At 41.9% G+C, this 27,401-nt stretch overlaps 1 protein-coding gene across 2 annotated transcripts in view; it reads left to right on the top strand.

The window, feature by feature from the left end:
* Positions 1-27,401, top strand: part of zgc:172282 (leucine-rich repeat and fibronectin type III domain-containing protein 1-like protein) — a 76,868-nt gene that overhangs the window by 44,661 nt on the left and 4,806 nt on the right. The window contains exons 8-9 of one of the 2 annotated variants that reach the window (XR_007031723.1): positions 14,272-14,921; positions 21,421-22,511. Coding sequence is in view for 1 of the 2 variants with exons in the window: in XM_035623842.2 (XP_035479735.2) it covers positions 14,272-14,921 (650 nt within the window). In the remaining variant the exon portion in view is untranslated. The remainder of the gene's footprint in view (positions 1-14,271; positions 14,922-21,420; positions 22,512-27,401) is intronic. The other variant, XM_035623842.2, reaches the window with a different exon arrangement.

The raw sequence follows: 27,401 nt of genomic DNA on the forward strand, positions 1-27,401 counted from the left end.
GACTCATTGTGTCTAACAGGAGTGTGAGTATATTAGAACAGAATCTGTCAGGAGCTGTTGCTGGGTTTTTTTCAGATAATAATCATTGTTAAAAAGTAGCGTTATAAATATTACATCAACAAATTGCTTAGAGAGAAGATTAAAGCTGAGTGCTGTCAGACAGAGGTAGGTTGTGTTGTTCAAATTGTACCTCAGAGTTTTTACTGAGCATTTGGACTTTAAATCTTTTAATATCCATGCAATCCACTTGATGATCTTAACGCAGATGTTACGTAATTTATTATCATTTTCTTTTTGTCTTTCTTTTATTACTGTACGTACTGCATGCTAGAAGGATACTTCCATAGTCAAAGTAGTATAAATAGGTAACATGTTCACATAGACTAGATGATTAGGTAAAATGCACATGGTCATAATTCATTACGCTCAGAGATGCATATTTTAAGCGTAAGTTAGTTCCAAACTAATTAAATGTACTTTCCCTGTGTCAGGACTTTCCTCCTGGCAAAGGCCTCATTTATTTTACCTTCAATATGCAAACCATGGGGATGCAATTAAAACGCCTATGGATCTTTCCAGATTTGTGATCTGCTGAGGTAATTTTCAACTCATGTCCAATTAATCTCAATTTGGACATTGAGTGTAAAATAATTTAGGTCTCATCTGAGGAAAATTCTTGCCTACTATACATGTTTAAATCATCCTTGAGAGAAAATAATATATACAGAAGGAAAAATAAATCCATGTTATGTTTTAAGCAATTTGTCAACTATTCCATTCATTTCTTTTAATTTAGTCTAAAGCTATTTTTTTCTTTCACAGAAGAACAGGTTGCATTGGTGTTAAGTCCTCTTCTGTTAGAAATGTCCAAATTGTGTGAGTTTTAAACACATATTGCTGCTGGAGTTTTACTGCACCGTCCTCAGGGGTTCAAATCCTATGAAGCTCATGGTCAACATCTTTATTTCCTTCATTTGATTCAACCTTTAATTTCAGAGAGGACATTAGAATCTCTTTTTACTAGGGAGACCTTGGCAAAGTAGTACACCATATCAAAATGATGGTGTGATGTTACAACACAGGCCATTACTGGAGTACAATATCGATATAAAAGATGACACAATGTCATGTATTCATCCCATAAAGGTCAGCCATTGTCCTCAGATGGGGGATACAGTCACACTATTAAGTCAAAGATCATTACTGTAGAGCAGACGCAGCACCAGAGGAGATTACTCTGATAGCCATCGCATGGGACGTCCTCTTCGATATTCAAACAAAGGGGTAAGGATATGTCCTACTCTTTTCACTGTGCGTTATAGTCCTTAAACAAACACGGCCCGGGTTTAGATAGCCCTTTTCATTTGAGAGCAGCAGCATGGATAAAGAGACCACAGCATGAGCTTGGTATTTACAGTCATTCCTGCTGAGGTTTCCTTTAATAAGACAAATCCAACCAGGCCTTTAGCAGACCATGAACTCTGATCTCTGTATGTTGGGAGGACATGTGGAGAGGCTATTTCCCTACTGAGATCAATAAAATAACTGCTATCAGCTGCAGAAGGGCTACTGTGCTATATACGGCTTGGTTTTAAAGTGTTGCGGGGGCAGAATGCATATGTGAAACCTGTTGTGTGTGAGTGATGACTTCGTATAAAAAAGCACAGATAAGTGAAATGCAGTTTGCATAGAAACAAGAGTGAACATCTGAATAAACTGAAGGCAGAGGTGAACTGAAAAATGAAATGTATGTTTATCAGATGCATAAAAATGCAATACAGGTCATTCCTGAGTAATAACTCAGAAATTTAATTTTGTATTTACACATAAATCACATTATCTCTCCTCAGTCACAGCATCAAGCTATAGGTAAATCCTATAGATCTGCATTATTACAAGGGATTACTTCTATATTTATCTTGGATTGAATGTCTGCTAGCAAAGGGCTAGAGTTAGCTGACCGCAATACATAAAGTGTTTAAGTCTTGGCCATGTTGTAATAGACAGTGATAACACCAGGGATTTGCCCTGACATTCTCATGTGGGTTATCCTCTGCCCTCTGACTCAATGAGAAGGAAGGTCATATATCTTTTAACACCGAATAATATGTCTACCAGAGAGTTAATTGTATAATAGATCAGCTTTACCCAAGCAAAAACAAAGTGACAGTCCAGTCATATTTAAGAGGATGTCGCGGGCAGCGTTTGGAGATTTAATGTACAATAACTTCAGGTGCAGAGCGCCATTAAATCAGCTGACCTACTTATGAAAGCACTCACAAGTGCAATTTGTAGAGCCCATCCCTGTGCCTGTGCTTCCACGGGGCATTTGGAATGTACATCAGCCACAACAGAGACAGGTCCGGTTCACTCTTATGTAACCACTTACCTTCCATCCCTCATTCACTTTGCATCGTGCATCCCACTGAAAACCTGCCCCCTAAGGTCTGTTCCATATTGAGCAGTGAGATGTCATGTTCAACTTCTGTCTGCCACAGAGGGATGTTGTTTCCTTGCAGCAGTCTCAACATATTCAAGGCACACTGTACCTGTTCAGTAATATTCAGCCGGTGGGGAGGGGATTATAAAACCACATGTCTGCTAGCAACTGTGTAAGATGATGAGGTTTACTGGCATTATCAAAACTGCACTAATATGCTTACCCCCCCTCCCCAAGCGATCACTCTTTGTGTATAATTCTGGCACGGTAAGGCTCAGTTCAATTCCTGATGCAGTGTTTTCAGCGGTACAATAAGGATTCAATGATCTTTCAGGTGAAAATAGAGAAGAGTGAAGGTGCATTTACATTCACATCAACAGTTAAAATATACAGATATTGAAGACTTATTACATCCGCCAACTTTTGTTTTCATCTGCGTTTGAAAGAAATGTTGTGGATGGGATCGGCTTTGACCCAAGGATGAACTTATAATATTTTGGAGTGGATCTGGATACATTTCAAAGGTTTCACTCCTTTCAGCATGGCGATGTAGGGCGTTAGCTTTGGCAGAGGCATGTGCTCTTTGAGCGCCCCAAAGCAAACATTTTAAAAAACCTGCTCTCCCAATCCTCATGATCAACAAATGCAGCGCGATGCTTAATGATGTGACAGTGTTGTTAGAATCTTCTGCCAGTCACCTAGTTATTCCGAGGGAGTTACTCGGAAGCTTCAGCCACAATTTATTAGTTACTCTACCCATTAAACACGGCGAAAAGAAGATCCAAAACAGATCTTCTTTTCTTGGCAATAATTTTTGGCCCAAGTTAGCTCACTAACATGTTCTTGTTTTTTTTCTGTCACTTAAATTCAATGGCTGTAGAGTAGTGTCTATAGCAGGAAAAGGTGATATTATTAGATTTGAACTATGTGGTCACGTTTTAATTGCACATTAGGTGAATATCAGGTATCACGTTATGGTCTTCATGCATCAGACAGGCACTACATTATTTTACACCTTTCTCTTCTGTCTCCACTTGACATTTGAGGTGCCAACAGGACAAACAAAGCAGTGTATACATACTTTTCTACCACAGCTGCTCCTTTAGGGGGATACCGGGGAGCCCTCCTGCCAGCTGGAACCTCTTCCAACAGGCTTCTCCAGCACGTCCTGGGCCTGCCCCGCACTGTCCTCTCAGTCATCCATGACCGGTTTACATTCAAAGCGATGCACATGAGGGGATGGTGTCCCATCCAGGTGTCCAACAACCTCAGCTGGCTCCTGCTGAATGCAAAGGAGTGGGGGCTTAACTCCCTCTGGACTGCCTGGCTCGTCAGTGTGTCATGGACAGCATGCTCAGCCAGTGTGTGTAAGAAACTCACTTTGGCTGCTTGAATCCCTAATCGTTTTCCACTGGTCCCTGCAGAAAGCTCTTGGCCATAGGTGAAGGTCAAAATAAAAAGATTTGCATTCACGCATTGTGTTTGAACTTCCTGTGGTTCAAAACAAGACCTGAATTGATGCAGCTACTTGAGTAAAGTACTTTTCCAATTGAGACTTCATTGCTGCTTTAGATAGAAATATTGACTACATAAATAATTACTTATTAATTCACTAAGTTGGAAGTTGGGTGAGTCAGTATTAATTTGTTACTGACTTGAGTACATACATTTCACCTCAAAGAAATCTATGACATACAACAGAATCAATGAACTTCTGATGCATTATTACAAAACCACTTTATCCATCTGTCAAGCACTGATGTTGGATATCTTTAAGTACAGTACTCTCTAAAAACAACTTTTTTTCCATAAACACACCTCTTACACAGGAAAGCTATAAGGCAGTTGCTGTGCCTCTTTATAACCAGCCTGATGACAGTTATTAAAATGTGTTTCTTTACAGTTTCTTTCTCTTTTTTTTTATCCATCCAAGAACGTAGAGAAACACTGACCCACCTATCTAGATAACCACCAGCTTTAAGGCACTGATGCACTACCCGGTGCAGCCATTATTAAGACATCAGCTACCAACAGATTTGATCGCACCTTAGTTTAAAGCATGGAAAAATGGTAAATGGGATGTATTTATATTGCACTTTTTTTTTTACAAGCCACATTCACACACTCATTCATCCACTGCTCCTGTAAATGGCACTTATCTATCACACACTATTCACACCCTGCCAGCTCAGTCGTCGGGGGCAATTTGGGGTTAAGGTTCTTGCCCAAGGACACGTTGTTGTGCAGACTGGATGACCTATTCTGACCTATTAGTTTCTCGAAGAAACATAAAATATAATGGTAAAAAAAAAAAAAAACTTCACCATGTCAGATGGGAATCAGAATCAGTTTTTATTGCCAGGTAAGTAACAGGTTACATACGAGGAATTTTTTGTTGTTGTTTCTAAGGTGCATTTAGCAGTCAACATTTATACACAGAATTAGAAAAATAACATAGAATGAAATAAAATACAATAAAATAGAATAAAATAAGATAAAATGAAATAAAATTCACACTTTTTAAAATAAATTTCCAATAAATATCGGGGTCACAGATGGCTAAATGTGAGTGTGGTGGATTATGTTAATATAACGTGTAATGTCCATGGGGAAGGAAGGGAGGAGTCAGTGGGGGTCCCGGGCCTTGTTGATGAGGCTGACGGCAGAAGGGAAGAAACTGTTTTTGTGACGGGAGGTTTTGGTCTTGACAGACCTCAACCTCTTGAGGGAGGGGATCATTCCAGATGTGGAAGCTTGCATAACGCTGTGTTCTACATGAACATGATGTGGTAATTTTTTGGATTATTGGAATCCTACCTACCAGGATACGTCGAAATTGCTGCTCCCACAATGTAGTCATGTAAACTGTGACACATTATGTAATTTGAAATGCACACAGGACACAAAGTCACTTGCAAGAGAAGGATTCTGTTCATAATTTTCATCAAGCATGACTTAATCGATAATCCTCCTCTTTCGAAAGCATAAAGAAAACACTGCATTGATTTGAAATGGGCATGCGGAGTGCAAAACAAATAGGCAAGCCACTTCTCCTATAGGGATCCATAACTTGGATTTTGTTTTCATCAGTCTCTGCTCTCCATAATTGATTCAGCTCTATATTGGCTCAGTCCAGGGGACAGCTGGAGCTCACACTCATCAATGCAGCCTCTTCAGTTATGGCTGCAGTGTGCTCTTCTGGATCTATTGTGTGGTCCTGTCCCCTGTTGACCCCACCAGGCATCATGTGATCCCTTTTGCATTTTGTAATGTCAAATATTTTCATTTGAAGTACAGTGCAATAAATGTGGGGTTTTATCCAACATGATCCTACTGCTCTGTATTTCCCCTTGTCCCATTTAAACTCATCTATAACTGTCATGCCTCTATGCACACTATGATACGGTCTTATTTAGTAGGTTTGCTGACATACAGTATATAATGAACACAGTATGGTAATGACGGTAAGGTATGGTAATCACATTATGTGGAAACGAACAGACTGTCAAATGAAAGGCAGATTTAATGTTGGACATACACAGTACTGTACTGTACTGAATACATCTGCAGTGGACAGTGAGAAGATGTTTCCCAAGCTCAAAATAGCTTTTTGAAGACCTTATACATAAACAAAAAACCAATATAACACACTATAGGGAGTGGGAATACTGTCTAAAAGTGTCTACGAAAGTAGTTAAAACAGTTCCTTTTGTTATCAGTGTCAGTTTTATACTTCAAATCCAACTTAATACAGTTGGCTATTTGGTTGTTGTTGTTTTTTTGCCACTGGTAGTGAAACATTATTTAATTCCTCTAACGGGGTTGTCTCACAACTTTAAAATCAGATCTGTCTGAACACTGGTAGGAGAGATTTTTCAGAGAGGCAGAGAAATTGGAGATGATGGGAGAAATTAAGCAGCAGAGCGGGCTGCAAGAGATGGAAAGACATCAACACAGAATGCATTCAAAAGAGGAAACAGAGAGTGAAGTGGAACTATAAAGGGAGGCAAATTATGTGCAGGATGCTGGCAGAGAGAGAGAGAGAGAGAGGCTATGCTAATAAAAAAGAAAAGCTATAGAAGGGCTGTGTCAAAACACTGCTGGACTGAAAAGTCAACGGATCCAGCCACTCAGTGGAATCTTCAAAATACTGACTCAGTTCCCGGGGGGGATGAAGGAGGACAGCTCACCTCCTAAGAGGGGGCAACAGGACATGGCCCTCAGCTCACGAGGTCCCAAAGGCAAAGTCACACAGAATGATTCATAATGTGGCACTCATTGTCATAATTAAAGCTTGTAACGTCGACGTTTTTCCCTGGGTCCTGAGAATACCTAATGGCTACTCCGTGTCTCCGCAAATAGAGTCATGTTTCTGAGTGGTTTACCGAGGCCCTGAAAGCCCCTCAAAATGATTGGTTTTCTTGGGAAGTGGTTTATCTCTTCTTTTTTCTTTTGTGGTCATCAGTGAAAACAGGTGGGGGGGGGGGGCGGAATCACCTGCAGCTTTGAGAGGGACAGTGACGGTAACCTGAGAGTTTTGATTGGATTTTGATTTTTTTGGACGATCCACCAGCCCGATGATCTGGACGGCTGACGAAGAAGCTCCCCATCGTCATCAGAAAGATAGGTTCCTTTAAAAAAAAGAAGAAAAAAAAGCAGGCAGGATAATCCAACATTAACAGTGATGGATAACTTCTTGGATTGATATCTTCTCTCTTAACAGCTACTTAGCCACTCAGCAGTTTCCCCCCTCTGGCAATACTGTCTGCCCCAGTCAGCTTCAATTCTATATCTTTGAAATCTTACCGTACACGTTGTTTTACTTCCGTGAGCTCTAGTCTACTCACCTGTCTGAGCTGGGTGCTCTGCAGAAGTCAATAGGGGGTCTGGGGGGAAAAAAGGTCTCTTATAATGATAGCTTGTGGGTAATGCATCCAAGGGACTGTAAACTATGGCAAGAGAAAATAACCTGGTTTACATTTAGGTTTTTTTAAAAAGTAAAATATTTCAATACAGATCGTAGTTTTTTAGTTGATGACAGATGTGCATGTTTGGTTTGGGGTTCGAGGCAGATCTGCACATCCAACCTTTGCATTCGTTAGCATTTTTTGCAGTGTGTATGGCGGGATGGACAGGATGTGTGTGCTGAAGGGACTTTGCTGTCAACCCATTTTGCCCTCCTCTGTTCAGCGCAGCCTGCACTGGAGGAATAATTGGCACATTAAATTATTTAAAAACAGCCAGGGCACATTATCATAAATATTCACTTGACGTTTTGCTTAGATCAACAGTCAGCTCAGGATGTGACTCTGTGGCTTCTGACGTATGTATGTGTGTGTGTGTGTATGTGTGTGTGTGTGTGTGTGTGTGTGTGTGTGTGTGTGTGCGTGTGTGTGTGGGTGTGCCCAATTGAAAATGTGTGTGCATTTTGAGTGCCCAAGTGCTGATTGACGGACAGTATTTGCAAACAAAGCTTCCTCCTGTCAGTCAACATAACTGAATGCAGACAGCATGAAAATGTCAGGCTCATGCACAGAAACAGATGTGCACGTGAGCGTACATATCCATGCCGGGCAGGGAAATGTCAGCCACACTTGCGCTTGTGCACACTCACCGAGGAACATGCAGAAATGGCAGCAATCTACAGCAATTACTAGTCTTCGATTGCTGTGGCGTTGACAGCAGCTAGAGATGAAAATCCCAAGAAAGGAACGCTGATGGAAGGGGGGGGGGGGGGTGTCACTATAAATTATCTGATAAAAAGTAGCTATACATGAGAAAATAGGCCTGAAAGTTGTAAAACACACAAAGAGGATAAGTGAGACTCTGAACGTTTTTTTCTCTGAACCAGTTTACATCTAGACAAACAAACAAACAAACAAACAAACAAAAAAGAACCATGCAGAGATGGCAGCTTTACTGTAGCTCCTCAGTGTTCAGGATGATCCATGTGCTGTGACAGATTGTGCTCCATCACAGCACAGACGGAGGATGTCCTGCTTCCCAGTTCCCACCGGTCACTGTGAAATCTCATTGGTCTCCCAGTGGAGGTAAGAAATGGTCTGTTGATATTGGGCTGCAGTTTGTATGGTAGGTTTGTACAGGCAGTATTGCCACCATGGGGCACGTTAGTAAACCGTACAGGGCGAAACGGACCACTTTGAAGCAAACTCAGCGAGGTAATTCTACATGATTGTAAGTCATAGCGCTGGGATGTATGATGAAAAAGGGAAGCTAAAGAAAACATGGGTCGGATTTTCAAGTGTCAAAATTTGGAAACACCTCTGAAAATGGGATAATTGTTGATGCAGATGGCTTTCCATCATGTCTTTAAGGCAAGGTTTAAAGGTATTACGTAAAGTTTTTGGACCACTAGTGGTACTATGAAGCGATGAGATGAGTGGGTTGAGTTATGTACAAGGATGCACATTCTCGCCATAGGGATTGCTACTGTATGAGTCACATACAGTATTGGCTGTTACTATGGGAATGATTAAAGAACTGGAATGAAAGTGTTTACCACACTATTTTAAGTTGTAGCTTACAAATATAAATATAAAATATTCCCTTTCATTTTATTGAATTCCTATAGCTGTCCTTAGGCAACGGTACAGTTCCCTCAGCAGCCTCCCGGCACGTAATAGCAGAGTGTCTTCATGTAATCACCCTGCGTGCCGGCGTAGCCAGGAGCGGGGGGACAACACCACACAAAGAGATCGTACAGAGCAGGGCCGCTGTTAAGCCGAGGTCTGGCTGCCTGCTGAGAATTGTACGTTTGTCGTGTGAACGTGCACAGTGGAAGCGGTTTGTACAGAGTTCAGTCTGAATCCTGGCTGCTGGGCACAGTAACAACTTTATGGATGTTTTAACTGGCCGCGGACACACACAGGAAATTCCCCCCGGTGCTGCCGATGGCCGGTCTGAAAAAGAGCGAGAGCGACAGCGGAGCAAAGAGCGCTGCACACAGCGCTACGATGAAGCCATGCCTCCAAACACTCTCTAAGAGAAATGTTGTAACAAATATAGTATATATAATGTATGTAAAGTAGCAGGGTGTGCATCACCCTTCCGGTGCTTTTCTTTTGCATGTTTCCGTATGCAATATGTGTACCCTCAATTTTAAGATGCAGTTTACCCATGCAGAATGCATATTTCCTTAAGTATTGCAATGTTTGTTAACCTCTTAGTTATGTTACATAAATAAATTGACAAACATGGTGCATTACACTTTAAACTACGCCTTCCTGTATCCCCAACTGTAGTGCGCAAATTTGGATTTTGTGTATCACTTTAAATTCTATGTTCAAATCATTGACACTACACACAGAAATGTGTACATCTGTGGACTGAGCAATGCCCAGAGTAGCACTGACTTGAGATTTGGTGCCAATGCGCTCTGCGTATAACCGCTGGCTTATACCAAAGGAAACCTTCCTGTGGTCATGCGTTGACAGCCTTAGTCATGTTAAAAAAAAAGGAAAGAGAGAGATATTGAAAAACAAATGGATTAGTTTGAGGAGTTGTCAGCTTGTGCATCCATTTAAACGCATTAATCAGACCATTGTCATGCTTGCAGTATTTTTATACATGTGCACACAGAGCCCCAATCGCATGGGGTGTGCTAATCTGTTCAATTCAAACAGGGAGATAGATTATCTGTTTGTGTATTTGAATGGTTCTCGCTGTCTTTCAGCTGTGTGTGTGGGCACATGTGCGTGTGTGACTGTGGGTGTGAGGATAAACCAGAGAGTGACAAACATGACCGACTGTTGATCTGTCTGTGTGGCGTGTGAGCGAGCAGCAGAGTCTTGCAAACCATTAGTTTTGCTCCATGGCTTTGTGTATCTGTGTGTGTGTGTGTGTGTGTGTGTGTGTGTGTGTGAGTGAGTGAATAGTGGAGGAAAGGAATCCATTAGGCTGTTTAACTCCAAGAAAGAGAGAGAGAGAGTGCGTGTGTGTGTGTGTGTCCGTGGTTGAACCCATTAACTGAATAAACCATCCAGTATGATTGCGGTGTCAAATGGGCTTGCTGAAGCATTTCTGCTTGGCCCAGCAGTCCTTGTCCTTTTTAAAGTCATGACACACTTACACAAGACCGAAAAAACTCCCCTAGCCACAGTTAATTATTGATCGCTCGAAAATGTTGCGTCAATCCTCGCATACCTGCATCACTGTGAATGACGGCCAATGAGCTAACCATGTGCCACATGCTGATTTCATGAGATATGACTGAGTTTGCGGCAATCCCGTACGTTCATCTGGTGAAAAAGAGAGTTGTCCTCAGCCCAGACTCGGTTTCATGCATCAGCAACACCCCTCGACTGAGTCTTTAAATCTTTCATCGCCTCAAGGTTCTTCTGTGTGTGTGACCCTTTTTAAAGGGGGTTCTGGGGGGAATAAGAAAAAAATAACTTTTTTAGAAGAACATAAAAAAATGTATGTACACAAATTTACAAGTTTTCATTTAAGCATTAAATTAATAAATCAGGGAATCTTCAACTGAACAAATATTCCACCTTATCGCACACACTCAATTCTCAGTTCATGTACAGCTAGCTGCCTTTTAGCAGGGCTGCAGAATTTTCCCAGTTTGAATCTGTGCGTGCGTGCTCTGTTTCTCCCAGTCTGCTTAGGTAGATTGATCTAAGGTGCTGCAGCGAGAACATAATTGATATGTATGATGCAACATCTGCACTGGTCCTGATCAAGTCCAGTGGCTACAGATTTATGCCGACAATACGGACTCAAAGCAAAGGTGGGGGAGAGATGTTTATGTCTCAACATGATGACAAATACTCATTGAAAATTAAATATATCAGTTTAAGTTTTTAGTTTGTAAGATTTATTGGCATCTATCAGTGAGGTTGAGAACCAGTGTTTGGTTTGACTGTTGTGGGCATCGATGGATAGTGTGTTCTGTGGAAGAGGACCTGCAACCTTATGTAGCTATAAAGTGCTCATTCTAAGGTAAAGCAAAAACAGATTTTCTTACATTCAAGTGATTATTAATTAATGTAAACATAACTATGATACTTGTACTATACTCTTTTTTTTCCAATTCTAAAAAATATCAGTATAAATAACTGCACTCTGGATTAATTTAGAGACTGACTGATAAGATATGCACATACAATCATGCATCCTTATTCAAGAGAAGAGAACATTTCATTCAAGTTTTCCTTGGAATGTATAAGCTTGCGCACAGTGTGTGTGTGTGTGTGTGTGTGTGTGTGTGTGTGTGTCCACACAAGAATGTGACAGCGTAGTCATTAAGAAATGAAACAAAACGAATCAAATCCAAACGTCAAAGCGCTCACTGACACAAAACGAAATGACAGAAATCACAACAAAGTGGAAAATGTTAAGGACTGGCTACAGATATAGTGCATTGACTGGCGTTCTTTCTGAGCTGCTTTCAGAACTACATTTGAAAAGAATAGCATCAAAAACTTGAAGGTGTTGTGTGTGTACTTTTAAACTTCTTCACTTATATTCCATGACTATAACTATTCATATTGTGAAAAGTGATACAAACTCAGCAGTGGAGGCATCACGATCCCGAATGTTGGAACCTGTGCCCTCTGGCTCCATGACAGTTTGATTATGGTTAGTCACGACTTTCACATTTACATAATGCGTTTTGATTCAGATTATTTAGTTCCTTAGGACACTTTCAAACAGCTCACTGTGAAACGGAGCTCATGTTGTCACAAACACATACATTGTAAATCTATAGATCACTTGTTAAAATGGAAAGCAGGTTCAGACTGCAGATGTTGGATTAGACGCTCACATGAGCTTTGTGGATTTCACTGAAGGAGAATTTTTTTTTCTCACTGAGACAATGAGATGAGAGACAAAGAGCGACGCTCTGGTTTTCTTCAGACACATTTAGGAGATCTTTCAGTCTGTACGTTTTTGAAGTTTACTATGGTAGACTCCCAAATTGTGCACTTACGGCAAGACATCAGGGCAGACCCCCTTCAAACATGTATTCACCTAAAAATTGAAAAATGTATGTTATGGGGACTTTTTGTCTCCATAAGGAAGACAGGTCCTCATAATCTGACTGTGTGAACAGACTTATGTCCCCACAACACGAGTAATACCTGTACCACACGCAGATCAATCTGCCAAGAAATACTTCCTGGTGGCGATTCGATGCCATCAATGAACTTGGCATTGGAATTGGGCCTGTCGATACCATGCTGCCCACTGGCTCAAGCACTGTTGCACATACACACACACACACACACACACACACACACACACACACACACACACACACACACATATCCGCCTCGCCTCGGTTATATTTTACTCTGACTTTGATGCAAGGTCTTCCTGTCACCATGCTGAGGTGGAAATACATTTATGGGGGAGGGATGGGCAGAGGCAGAACAGCTCACAGTACATTGGGGGAAATGTGAATGAAGCAGGAGGAAAATATGATTTAGATAAAATGTAGCAATGACATATTGACAATTCCACTAGTTTCACTGAGGACCCCTAGAGAAAGCTCTGCAACAAGGACACAGAAAGCAGAACCAAGGTAAAGCACTGTTCCTGTTTACCTGAGTGATTCCCCCCCCCCCCCGGAATTTCCCCCAGGATTGACGACTGGAAAGGAAGAAAAAAAAAGAAGAGCGACAGTCATTTACCATGGGAAATATCAAGACAGTAGTCGACAATGGGACGAATCGGGGAATGTGTTTAATCAGGGAATGAAGATTTAGGCAGCTGGGGAGGATGGATCTGTGTGAGTGTTTGTCAGATCACACGCTCATGAATTCCACCTCTGTGGGGAAATAAGGACGACGAGGTGGCTGCCACAGGCTGCATCGCATGGCAATATGTATACAATGAACAGGGCATGTTTCATCACTGCAGCTTTCACATAATAGTACACGGCAGAATACAGGGCAGCAATACAAGCAGGTGCAATAATAAGTCATTTTGGGAAAGGATTTGTCCCTGTTGAATCGGTACAGTGTGGGGGTGAATGGACAGAGAGTTGAACAGAGCGGGGGTTTGTGTTGGCAGGTATTTTGGCTCTCTGATTAGGCTCCATGGCATTGTTAACATGAGAGGGCGCCCCCAAACTGCAATGTCATCAAGGGCCGTGTTGGAAGATATTGTGAATTCAATTTCAGCCAACAATTTGAATGATTTATCTGTCACTGATAAACAATGATCCCCATTGTCTTGTTGTGTATTTGGTAACACCAATTCACCTTCATTTGAGCCCTTGTTGTATTTCAAAAAGTTAAATATAAAACCTGTTTAGTTTTTTTTGTTTGTTTTATGATTCATCCAACGGTTTAAAAGTGATTGCTATCCCCTCTAAGCGAAACGTGGTTTTCCAGGTATATATACAGAGTATGTAGACATTCATGCATACGCATATTTAATCTTACATGGGTATAATTACCTCAGAGGAACTCATGACATGTTACAGGCATTATTGTGAAAGAAAAGCTTAATTTCAACCCTAACATTATTCATTCATTAGTCATATATTATTTGGAACTTTACACTTCATGTACATGTTGAATCGCATGGTCAGCTGACTTGGAGTTTACTGTCAAAAAAAATAGGTCATGCTGGTAAAAATGTTTAATCAATAATACTGTGTATGAATTGAACATTGGCTCTATTTTACTGTAACTAAATTATAGTATTATATAAGTCTACCAAGAACAGGATCGTTTTGCTCTTTGTTCTGCTTGATGTGTATTGAAGTTGAATTTCCCCTACAGGTAATCAATGAAGGTACATCTTATCTCAAGTTATAAAACTTCTGACATTGATACATTCTTGTCTTTGTTTAGGATGATCCCATCCAGCAGCAACGACTTCCTGGTTCGGGACCTCGCCGCTGGACGCAGTTACGATCTTTGTGTCCTGGCCGTGTTTGATGACGTCATTACATCACTGACTGCAACGCGACCTCTGGGCTGTCTGTCGTTTACCACAGACACCGAGTTCAGCCAGTGTCAAGCACTGCACAGCCACTTCCTGGGTGGCACTATGATCATCATCATTGGAGGGATTATTGTTGCTTCTGTTCTGGTCTTCATCATCATCTTAATGATACGATACAAGGTTTACAGCCACCAAGGTGCAGTCCACGGAAAAGTAGCCATTGCGGCAACCCCTCCAAGACCGCAGAGTAATGGACAAGGAGGAGGTGGACAAGTCCATGTCCTCCCTCACTCTGCTTCAAAAATGACTGAGAGTCTGGACGACCAAGCACTAGCATCGTCCAGAGCCATGTCGCCTAGCAACACTCTGAGAGACACTGTTGCGCTGGTTGAGGAGGTGAGCAGTGGACGGTGCATAATGACAAGGACTGACTCCATGGCCAATGAGGAGTTGCTCTCGCCCACAAAGTCCCGCTTCTCCTCCAGGGTTGCCATTGAGATGAAAAGCAGACCGCCATCTGTCACCAAAGAGCCCACCTCACCCAAGGATCCGGCAGGTAGTAGTGACACGGATAGGGAGGATGTAATATGGAGACGTGGAGGATGCAAGCAGCACTGCACGCAGGACAGATTTCAGAGAGGTGTTAAGATAGACACAAGGAAGTTGACTGACCAAGAGCAAGGGAGAATAGGGGAGATCCAAAAATACAGTGCAACAGAAAGAGATTGAGGACGAAAGGACAGACAATGTGCAATTGAGGGTGTGAAATTGAGCGAGATAATAACGGAGTGTGGAACAGTGAGAGTCCACAATGCTATCCTTGTGGACTGGTAGGATAGTAAGAGAAGCAGAGGGTGAGACTCGTCTTCAGTTTTTTGTCTGCAGGGCGGAAGAAGCATCTAAAATTATTACTACCTCGGATACACTTGGCAAATGGTATCATGGCTTATCTCACTCTGCATAAGAAAGGGTTGGGTTGTTTTGTTTTTTTCCAATAAAACAAAACAGAAAATGTGGAATTAATCTGAAGTTAACCCCTCGGCTTGATTCTGGTTTTCTGCTCATGCCAGTTACCAGCATACAATTTCTAATGAATGAAAGATGATTCGTGCCAGTTAAAGGTTTCAAAGCAATTTGAAAGAGTAAGAAACTAGCCGATGCCAGTACGTTGTGCATTAACCTGTGACTCTGCTGGAAACATTTTGCTGTGTTTGAGGAAAGAGGGATTTGATAATGCAGAAGGGATCGTCCATCAAACTACAGCCAACATTATTCATGGTAGCTTTCCTTCCGTGTCCTCCATTAGAGTGCTAAAAACTTGACTTTAAGAACCCTGAGAAAGCGTGTTTGCCATTAAGTGCTTGAGATTGAAAAAGGGGAAAGTTACTTCAGTTCAAAAGGAGATACTCTTTAAATTCAACACCAGGCTGGAAGAAATGGAAAACACCATGGCTTTCATTAAAAGTCAAAATCCCCAGTGTCTTAAGGATGTTTACTTTTTTTTAAATTAAACCAAACAACAGTGTTAAAGACTGTACAATCTGTGTAGGGGGTTATAACCATATGCATGTCACAGTTTAAATGCTTGTGTCTATAAACATAAATACATGAACTAAGAATAGGTTCAAATCAATACATTTTGACACCGCCAAGTTGTTCAGCCACCCTCCTCACGCAGTGAAACATATGCCACAGTATATTTATGAATGTTATTACAGCTGTATATATTCACAGTTCAGATTTTGCACCCCCAGGGTGCTCTATGTAAATGCAAGTCAATTCCCTTGGATTCAGTGGGAGTGTAATTGCACCCCTTCAGGGGTAACACGACAGAATCACATAAATGCGGACAATTTAGAGGGAATGTACAAGTGCACAAGGCAACTGATGCAATATGGACCATTATTAATGTATAGATTGCAGTATAAGAAAAGTGCAAGAAGTAAAGGCTGTGGTGGTGGTGGTGGAGGGAGAAATAAGCACAACCAGTGAAAGCAGTGTGCAGGGTTAAGAGGCAAACCACTAGCGGCACTCAGCAAAAGCCAAGGCCATGAAGTTTATCAAATTTTTCATGAAGGTCTTCAAGCATGATTATGAATGTTGAGATATGCAGGCAAAATAAAGTAGGTAGGAAAACATTTATACATTCACGTCAGCAGAAGACTAATGATTCATGATGAGAACTTGCCTCTCTGATACCAAAAGAAAAAGTAAAAAAACCAAGTCTGTGTTATTACTAAAGAATAGTTTCTGAAGATGTCACACTGAGTGTAAATGACATGCTAAATTTGAGCACAGTCTTAATCCAATCCATTGTATTCATTTTGGTAAATTTTTTAGCGTACAAACTATTCGTACTACTTGAACTTTTGACTTCCGTTCACTGTCTTTTGAACTCTTGCCTCTCTTATCTGTCCATGGATCAATGGACCAGTTTGCCAATTTGAGTTTCTACATTACGACAAAAAATAGCTGTTGTAAAACTGGTGAAGAGTTGGCAAGAAACAGACAAAGATGGAACGAAATAATGCAATGTAATAAATTATTTGCAAAGTACATTGACTTTCACATTCCGATTGTGCGAGAACCACCATGGTGAAAGCGCAATGCATATGCAGCTATAATAGTGTAATATACTTCTTCCTTAACACGCAAGATACTTTATTGTGACCCAGCCATTAAGCTATTAGATAAAACCCATGTTTTACGTAATCAGGCCCCAGTTCTCTCATTAGAGCAGATAAATAGAGACACCATTTTAACGTGAGTGGCTTTAAAGGCTGAGTCTAAATACTTTATCAGCAGCTCTCATTCAATTGGTCTTTGTGAATGGGTCAAAATGAGGTGTCATTGAGCCTAACACTGATAGCGAGGAGGAGACGAGAGTGCAGAGGACCGCAGTTTAGCCAGTGAGTTCAGGGGAAGTTTTTAACCTCAGAGAACTCTGCTTGACATTTAGAACACAATTAAATGTGCTGGGCAGTCTTTAATTGTATGAAAGAAAAAGTTGCAAAGATGTTTGATGGTGTCAAGCGCCGCACAAACTAGCAGGCTACCTTGGATGTTAATTGGCATCAGACATTTTGAAACAAGTTTTTCGAGTTGTTTTCCTCACCTCCCATAAACCATACGAGGGGAAGTTTGCGCAGTCGTAGTCTGACAAGTATTCTGAGAGGTTTTATGGCCAAATTGGAGTTACACAAGAGGAGGGCTAGGGAGTGCTCATTAGGGCTCTAAGAGGGCAGGATTTTGCAAACTGTGTTGAGGAACTTGCATTGGTTTCACTTTGTTAAAACACTAAGGTATCACCATATGCACAAACTCAAATATTTCCCCGATAGGCCTAATTAACGGCTATAACCTCATCTCAGCCTCAGCCTTATCTGACTCGAGAGTTTCAGTCAAAGAAGTTTCAAAAGGAGCGTCCCAGACAACAACAAGACACGCCAACAAAGCAAATGTTAGTTTTTTTTTATTTTGACAGGAAGAAAAGAAAGAAGAAGAAAAAAGCTGGCCTTTGTGTTTTTTCTTTGATTCCAGTATCATTGGCTTTTTGAGGTCGACCTACAATGTGGGATTATACTCATGTGTTTGTACAGAGGCTGTTGGGTTTTCTCAGGGTGTAGCTGTGTCTGTGATGTGTTGCACTGGTTGCTGCATTGCAGAGAAAGGCAACATTGATCTGATCAGAGAGAGAGCCGCAGTGAGTCAGAGCGCCGGAGGAACAGAGCAACTGACAGATACACAGAGAGACCCCATTAAAGGCCTACGGTTGTCAAAAATGTGATCCACCGTGAAAAAGCAGGCACATTGTGGGCGATGGTTTTCTTTTCTTTTTTGCTTTTCCTTTTCCGTTCCTACTGGTCAACACTAAAGTGATCTGGCCTAGTGTGAGAAACGGGAGAACCCCACATCCCCCAGAGTATTTGACTGTTTAGATTATAAAAGAGAACATTGATAACTTCCAAAGTTGCAGTCGCTTTTCACACAAAAATATGAATCTGTCTAACTAACTGATGAAAGCACATAGTTGCATTTTTACTTTTTTTTTACGTTGATGTTGTCCTTTAGCTTTTACGTCACAGTAGCACTGAGAGGGAATCACTTGAGGGCCTGTACGGAGAGAAGGCATGGACGCAATACCTGTTCGTACTGTATGGGCACACTATGTGTGTACTGTATGAACACTGACTTGGAAAAGTCACACGGTAACCTTTTTTTAATTGCTAAATAAATCACTCGGTAGAGAACGTTTTGACTCTAGTCGTGTCACCCTGCAGCTTGGGGTGTAGCTTGTGTCACCAGGACACTGGATGTCGATTTGGCATCACAAATAGCTTTTCTGAACCTCAATAATACGCGTGGAAGGATTAGCAATAATTATATGTATAATTCACACATATTATGTTTATGTCAAGCATAGTAGTTCAAGAACAGCCAACCAAGCACTGGATGTGCAATGTATTAATCCCTTTATGGGGACAGAAATCTCTACACAGTCATAATGTGGTGAACCATTCATTTTACGAGGTTACGACTTGCATTTAGGGTTAATTTTAGGACAGACAAAAACAAAAATCCTTTGTGTGTCGTTGTGTACAAGGTTTAGCTGCTTTGAGCCAATGCATGCGGTCCCACAAGGTTAGGCAGGGCAGGAAAACAGTCGAGGATAACGCAATGCGTGTGACTCTGTGTGAACCCCCCCCATGGCCGATCAATGACCCTGTCGCCTGTCTGTCCTCCATGTATTCTAATCTATCCTCACTCCTTTTAGTGTCGTCCCATGTAGACGGCCTTATTCTTCAGCACCGCTTGTCTGTCTGAATCCAGTTCTCCGAATCACCCACTCTCTTGCCCCTCTTAAGCTCTCTCTCTGCTCCCCTCCTTTTTCCTTTACCCACTTTCTGCCTGCCCCGATGTTATCGCTTCCCCTCTTCCCCATTGTCCTGCTGTATCTGTGTGTGTCTCTCTCTCTTTCTCTCCATGTCCCTCATCTCTGTCTCTTTCTATTTCTTGGACGCCCCCAGCAGCAGACGACAGGCGGCCTCGTAGTGTCGAATGGAGAGACTTTAAGATCTGAAGGTCTCTTGGTCTCACAAAGAGATTGCGCCAACACCACACAAAGAGTAATGACTGAAACCTAAGACTTGAGCACTCCCTGGATGTTTTTTTCCTCCCTGTAGACCTCCTACAGTCCCTCCATTTCCTTCACCCTGTGTCACCTGTCTATGCTGACAGAAGCCTCTCTCCTGAATAGCATGTCGCCCTCTGACCCTTTCTCCCCAGGGCTTTCTGGCCAGGTCCGTTTACACAAACAACAGTGTAGTGTAGTGAGGTTCTTGTCTCCAACCTTATACAATTAAGCAAAACAGAACTCCATCTGTGATGCTCATATTATAGAGAAATTACCAGAGTGGCAAAGACTAGTCGATTGATTGATGAATCGCTCAAGTAATTTTTGCAACCATTACCAAGTTGAGGCATCCCAAATGAGAAAGATCGGCTGCTTTATATGATTTAAAACTCTTATAGACTGTTGGTGAATTACTTCCTGCTGAAGAAATAGTTCCCTTTGAAAACTGCCGTGGTTTTCTCAGGAAAAAGTGAACGAGAGTGATAGGGACACTGATTATGGGGGGGAAAAAATGCAGATGTTATGCAGATTGATATTTATTTATTTTTTATCTAAAAGCAACACAGACATTCTCCTTTATTGTATTGGGGTAAGGCCAGGAATCGCCGATCCTTTTATACTTGATTCTCCTATTCTCCTTGATTTGTTTCATTACCCGTTCTCTCCCTCTTTGTCTTCCCTTCCCCTCTCCCTCCTGTTTTTGTCTAATTTACAGCACCTTTACCTTTCTGGTTATTATTTATTTTTATGATGTCCTCTCTATCCATCTGTTCACCACTCACATTGCAAACGCCCCCCCCTCGCCATCTCCTCCATCCATCTGCATGGTACAAAGGGTGATGGAGAAGACGAGGGGAGAGGAGTGGAGGATGATGGAGGAGAAGACGGTGGAGATGTGCAGTGGTTGTGATGGATGAATACAGGCTGAGGCATTTAAGGAGACTGTGCTTCATTCTCAAGCTGACACAATGAGCAGTGCCTGTACATAAATGCGCTTAAGAAATATTCCGTCTGACAAATACAGTTAAGAAATGCCCTCCTGACAAACATACACATTACAGATAACAGCTGTGGCAATATACTGCCACATCAAGCACAGCTTCATCATTCTTTAAGCTTCCCCTGGTAAGCAGGCCTTGCTGTCACAGGCATGTGTAGAGCAGTTACATTTTAAAACAGCTCTCACGAAGGAAAAGAACAAACAGATTCATGTTAAAAACCTAAGGTTTCTGCTACATAAAAAAAAGTAACCTGTATAAAATGCCATGCTTTCAATTGCATCAGGATATGAAGCCGGGCACATCATTGAATCTTTTAAACCTTAAAAAAAAAAAAAAATTGCAAGAATTTCAAGCTGCTTCATTTTTATATATTTTGCTCCAGGACAAGTCTGATGTTGCCACAAAGCCACTTCCTCCAATTTCATCTTGTTTAAGTTTGAGCTCTGTTCTCTTGGGAGTTTATGTCGTCGCAAAAGAAAATTTAAAAGTTTTCTGTGAATATTGGCTCGTCTTAAACCTTAATGAAAACAAATGAAACAGCCTCCACTGAGATTTTTTTAAATAAATCTGGCCTGTGGAAAGGATTAAATCTAGTTGGACTCCAGACACAAAACAACAAAAGTTAAAGCCCCTGAAAGGTTTATTATGTCTTCCCAAAATGCTTAAAGCATTGATATTCTTAATACTGTCATAACAGTTGTTTGCTGCGCAAAGTCTTTTTATCCTTTTGTCAAGACCTGAAGTTCTTTTTCTGGATCCCTGCATTTTTTTTAATTATCTCCCTGTTCTAAATATTTCCTTTTAGAACACAGACAATGCCCTTGATGCCCTCACCTTTCTGCCCTTTTCCTTACAGCCTATTACAGTATGTTTTACTTTCCTATTTTTAAATGTGTGTCTCTTGCTTTCCTCTTTTCTAGAGCCCTGATGATGATGTTGTTCTGGGTGGCAGATGTGGAGAATGAACGTCACCACCAGTGAAAACTCTAAAGAATAACAATAATTAATTTTAAAAAATGAAGAAAAAAAGCCCTATAGCTCCTCTCCCTGTATCTCCCATTTGCTCTACCCATTAATTTTTGTCCATGAATATTATGGGGTTATAGACCTGTACTGTCTGGTTTACTTTAAACTGCTTGTCTTGGTTCTCGTGTCTGGATTGGACGACGGACTGTGTCAAGGCCCCGTGTCTCCATGGCTACTGATCGGCCAGTTGCTGCAGGATTTAGCTGTCGGTGTGGTCAACTTAATATCTTTAAATGGAGCGTCACTCGTCAGGGGCCAAATATTCTACTTCGAATCATGTGGATGAGCGTGTCAATGGATGCAGTGGACATGCATAGCACAGAGAGGCCCATGGGTACGTCTGAAAAAACAAATGGACAAGAAAATATGAACTCCTTCTTCAGCATCGACGTGCACGGACAGATTCTGAGTGGATGGTGAAAACAGAAAATGATGCATAGATAATCACGCGCAACCTGGATATGCATAATGACGGACTGCACGGACAGAAAGGGAATAAATTCAAGCAGAACAATGTCTGGATGGGTGTGGTTTTGGATATGAACATAATATTAAATACTGGCTCACTGGCGAGGCCGGCTCTCCGCGGCGCCGCCAAGCAGTTCTGCTGAAACTGAAGTGAGCCGAGCTGAACCTAGCTGGCCTCAACTGGAGCCGGATCTTAACCTTGACTGGATCCTTTTTGTCTCTCACTCAGAACGTCTCTGGGAAGCACATAGACTGTACGAAATGAGGAGACGTGAACTGAAAAATGGTTTTACCTGGACACAGCTGGGGGGGGGGGGGAAACCTGGACCCAGTGGAGCCTGGAGTTAAACACTGATAAATGCAGACTATACTGGACTAGACCAGTGACCTGTTGGTCGAGCCTGCGCTCTCCTCTGCTCTGGTCCCGTATCTACAGTTTCCCACTGTGATGTGACCAGGGAGGACCGCGACGACCTCTACCACCCGCTCCCCCGTCTCTCCAGATACACTTACACAGGTGAGTAACCTGCTGATGAGCCCATTAACCCAACCAAACGAGCAGCCGAACCACGAGTTCTCTCACCCAAAGACCCGGGCTCATTAATTAGTGTGACACACGGTGACTCGCCGGCAGTCACCTTGGCCGTCGACCAATTTTAGCGTCCCGCCCTGTAGTTTAAGACACACTTTCACTCCTCCTGCCGAGTGTGGTGTGTAAGCTAATGAGGGCAGGCGCTTTTTTACGAATGCCGTCTAATTGCTGTCAGCTAGACCATTAGGAGAGTCACCCCGGCGAAAAGATCTGCTTCGCTATACTGCAATCTACTGACAGTTTCACAGCAGGCGACAGGAAATGCATCCTCCCCTCCTGTTTGTTTCCTGCTCTTTCATTGTCACTCCTCATGTCATAGGCACCTCTCCTGCTCTCCGACTCTCTCTCTCTCTCTGTCTCTCTCTCTATCATTCCCGCTCTGTCCATCAGATGTCTCTTCTTTATTTCCCGCCTGCCCGAGGCGGAGATCGAACACTGGTGGTGAATTTAATATGCGAGGGGAGGGATGTGGTTATGAGCTAACACCACAGCCTCAGGGATGGACTCTGTCTGTACAACAGGAGGTCAGCAACATCTCTTTAGTCACGGACAGAGACGGATGTCTGATGCTGCGGATTTCAACACACCCTGCCCCCCGGTAACAATGTTGCTGTCAAAATGAAACAATACTGTGACTTTGACTGGAGGAAATCAGCAGTGTGTTCTTTGAGCAGTCAAATTTCTGAAACCTAGCTCCATTTGAATTGAGGATTGTTGACTCTTATTTGAAATACACTAGATAGGAAGTGGCTGTAGATTGGAAAAAAAGCAACACTGTAAGGTTTTGACTAATGGCAAACCTTGGGTCCTCACATCAAATCACCGTTTAAAGACCATGTACACGCTTGACTTGTCGCTTGCCATCTTATGTCCCTGGTATCGTCTACTCAGCATAACTGAATCAATAACTTGCTCATTATGGATTCCTATAAAGTTCATTTTAATGCATCAGTGTTTCCTCTCATTTTCCTAGATGGTGACGGGCCACCATAGTCTTATTTGTCCGCGCCACACTTTTGTAATGAAGCAATTCAAGGTCTCTAAGATTGTGATTCATTCTGTTGCTTCGTGGTAGAGCTACGGGCAGCGTTCTTTGACCCGCTCGCTTGCACAATTGTTCACTTACTTTCTCTCTCCAGTATTTTGACCGAAGAATAGTACGAGTTAAGAAAAACTTTTTGTGCTCCCTGGAGCCGGCAACTCTAGCGAGCCGCTATCTCTGTATTTTTAGAACATGGGTATCTAAGTGGATTCCGCCGTGGGTCTAAACTATTTCTGAATGAAAACCAGTAGACAAGTTGTCCACTAGATCTGTGGGGCCGAGGTAGTCCAGGCCTGTTTATGAGGGTTTAACATGCACGCAACGCAGACTATGACAGACCCGTCAATGTGTTTGTGAGAGGGAGAGACAAAGAGCGCTGCACACAATACTGCAATGAAGCAACGGCACAAAAGTTAGAGATCTTATATGTAAAAAATTGAAATAATGGATCATTATTCAACTGTGACGGGACAAAGTAGACTATGGCAAGTTGCCACAGACTAAGTCATCAATGAGAAACACTGTCTGTCTTATTCTGTTTAACTCCAGACACAGAAGCGCTGCATGTGTGACATGTGAATCCTGTGATTTTATTGTTTATACTGTTATTACGCTAACACATGTAAAAAAATTAACCCCATTTTTATAAAACATAATGTCTGGTGATTTGTTTGTATCAACCAAGATTTTGATCTTGTTGGTTAACAATTAATGGTCGGTCAATAAGCATCAGCTTTACGTGTTGAAAAAGAAAAAAAAAATCTATATGAACGTCTCTACTCTCATTGTCAACATAAATCTTTTAGTGTTTCTGTGCAACACAATCTGATTGATGATTCATCATCTGTTCCCATTATGATATTGGATCCACTTGACAATTGACAAGTCTGACGCCCATGAACCCCCCCCCCCCCCTTTTTCTTGGAATGAGAAAGTACTGAGTTGTTGTTTAGTTTTTTCTCTCAGTGGTGTTAAGCTATTTGCATACAAAACACTGGCGAAACGGTGCAGTCCTAAAAATTTGTTGAACAATAACACCAAACAATGCACTTTTTTCCCCCTTATAGATAAAAACACACTGACGCATAAGTCCCTCTCCACTGAATCGTATTTAAGGAGAGACACATTCATACGTTGTCAATAAATTCCCATTGTCCTCACAAACATACACGCATCAATGGGAGGTCACAGGATGCTTCCATGAAAATCTCTTCTTGACTCGCTGAATATGCGTCCGCGTGTTGACGTATTTGTTCAGCTCAGTACATCGTCTGGCTCGCTGTCAAGATCTCTCTTTTTTTTTTTGACAAATTGACAAAGGGAAGAGGAGTCACACAAGTGCTCAGAAATAAACACGCATTGTGTGTGTCTGTGTGTGTGTGTGTGTGTGTGTGTGTGTGTGTGGGTTGTGTCACATATTTTTCATACTTCCATGTTTTCTTTCTGTGGGACCAAAGAGCATAATGCAGCTGGAGCTGAATACACATCCCACTCGCTCCTCTCCTCCCGTTTCCCTCTCTGTTCCACGTCTCCTGCCTCTCAACCTCCTTCTTTACTCGGGCGGGTTGTCCTCACATCTCTCTCTTCGTTCTCCTCCTCCGTCTTTATCTTCTTCCCCTTTCTACTCTCCCTCCTCTGATTTCTAAAGCTGCTTATCTCGTACAGTCATCCTTTGCCCATTCCACTCTTCTCCCTGACGGTACATTTCCAAGAAGCCATGTTGGCATGATACAATCATCCCTGTGGCATCTTTACATGTCAGAAGACCATGTCCAACTACACTGAACCAGAGCATGTACGCAGATTTTGAATTATCTCAATGCGCCCTATAGTCATCCCGTTTCTTTATTTCCCACATATTATCTATTTTTTTAACATTTCTTCACCATGTTTTCACTTTATTCTTCTCCTCGTCTCATAGTACGTTGACATCTGAACCCATTCCATGTTCGTTTCCCTCTGTTCTCTTTTATCCTTCCTGCTTCCTTTTCTCCCCTCCCTTTGCTTTCTTTCTGTCTCTTCTCCCTCTCTTGTTCACCTCGCCGTGTACTTGTAGGGCACTCATCATACATCACCACAAGTAAGACGGCACTAGGGTGCACACACGACACACATTCATACGGTAGGGAGATGCACTCTCTCGTTCCACAGAGGCTCAGCATGGGTCCCTGCCACTTCTTCTTGTAAATCTCCTCTCGCTCACACTGCTGAAAAATCAATGAGTAATAAGCGCAGGATCCAGCTGCAATCTGTCGGGGAACTCGGGGTGATTTTTATGAGTGATATATTATTTATGTGTGTAAGTGTGTGTGTGTGTCTGAGATACATTTGTATAAACAGTTTTGCACCAATGCAGTAATGCATGCAGGTCCATGTCTACCTATATTGCCACATCAGCCGCTAGAAGTGACATGCGGCTCAAATTGAAGTCCATCAGCCCACATGCACGGAGCGGCCACGGCCGGTGCCTTTCTCGACAAGCTGGTTCAGCCTCCGCAAATCAAATAAAGCAAATGGCTGCTGGGAGGGGCTCATATGCTGCTGCAAAATGGCCACAGGTGGAAGATGTCACATCGAGTGGAACAAGACTATGCTACAATCCACATGCAGTACTTAACTGAAGAGACACGGTGCAATCAAAAACATGGATAATCTGTTCACTTGTGACCAGATCGTTCTCTACTGGGGTTGGGAGGCTCAAAGAAATCAAAATGTCACTTTTTTACTACAGACCTTCGTAGCGGAGCAATATATCACAACAGATACACATTTGTTAAGGCAAAGACGTTTCAGACATGGCTTTTGAGGATTTCCACACTTTAATTTGAAATTTGAAAACTTGTTTCAACTTTTAAATGAGAGGAAATAAGCATAGTCAGGGAAAAAAAGTAGAACTTTGTCTTAAGCTTTGTCTTCTGACAATCGGCATTCTAAAAAAAACCCAAAAACATGCTCAAATGTGCCTGAATGAGATTCATTTTGCAAGTACTTGCTCATAAACCACAGTGCTCGACAAACAAAAATTTGACCTGATGATGGCGTGAAAATCTACGTGACTGTGAAAGTTCCTGTAATTAATTCTGATGGAAACATAACCACCAGTAATAAATGGCATGGACAATGCCATTGAGGATAGCTGATCACTGGTGGTCTCTGCAAAACCGTGCAGTTATCTTTTAACCGTCACTTATTGGAGAAAATGCCGTTTTTGGTGCACTTACCAATCAAAATGAATGCTTAAGTGATGAAATGCTGCTGAATATACTGGTGTTTTTTTTTTTCTCTCTTTCAATTAGAGCACATCTGTCAGACACGTACATGGTTCAGACATCTGCTTCAGGGCGGCAGAATAATCACTGATAGACACTGAAAGCATGAAATGCAAATGAGGCGGCAGTGATTATATTTATAACTGTGTACAAATTGAACACAATAGCAACCGATACCGGCTGACATGTAGTGATGCATGGACTTGTAAAGGGTCTCTTGTGTTGTGTATGTGTGATGCATATGTGTGTTTTTTGTGAATGGTCCCCCCCCCCCCAGGATACAGATGCAAACAAATGAAGAAATAAAAAGAGAAGAAAAGGAGCATATGGGATTGCATTAGTCAGCAGGTTACAAAATGATACAGCAAAACAGAAAATACCTGGAGCAATTTACATATGAATGGCCACAGCTGTCCTTTCCCACCATCTGTCAACCCTATTCAAGAGCATTTGGATGGCTGTAACTGCACTGTGCAGTAGTGCACTCACCAACCGGATCAAAAC

The sequence above is a fragment of the Scophthalmus maximus genome, chromosome 11 (genome assembly GCF_022379125.1).
Source record: "Scophthalmus maximus strain ysfricsl-2021 chromosome 11, ASM2237912v1, whole genome shotgun sequence".
In the NCBI taxonomy this organism is placed as follows: domain Eukaryota; kingdom Metazoa; phylum Chordata; class Actinopteri; order Pleuronectiformes; family Scophthalmidae; genus Scophthalmus; species Scophthalmus maximus.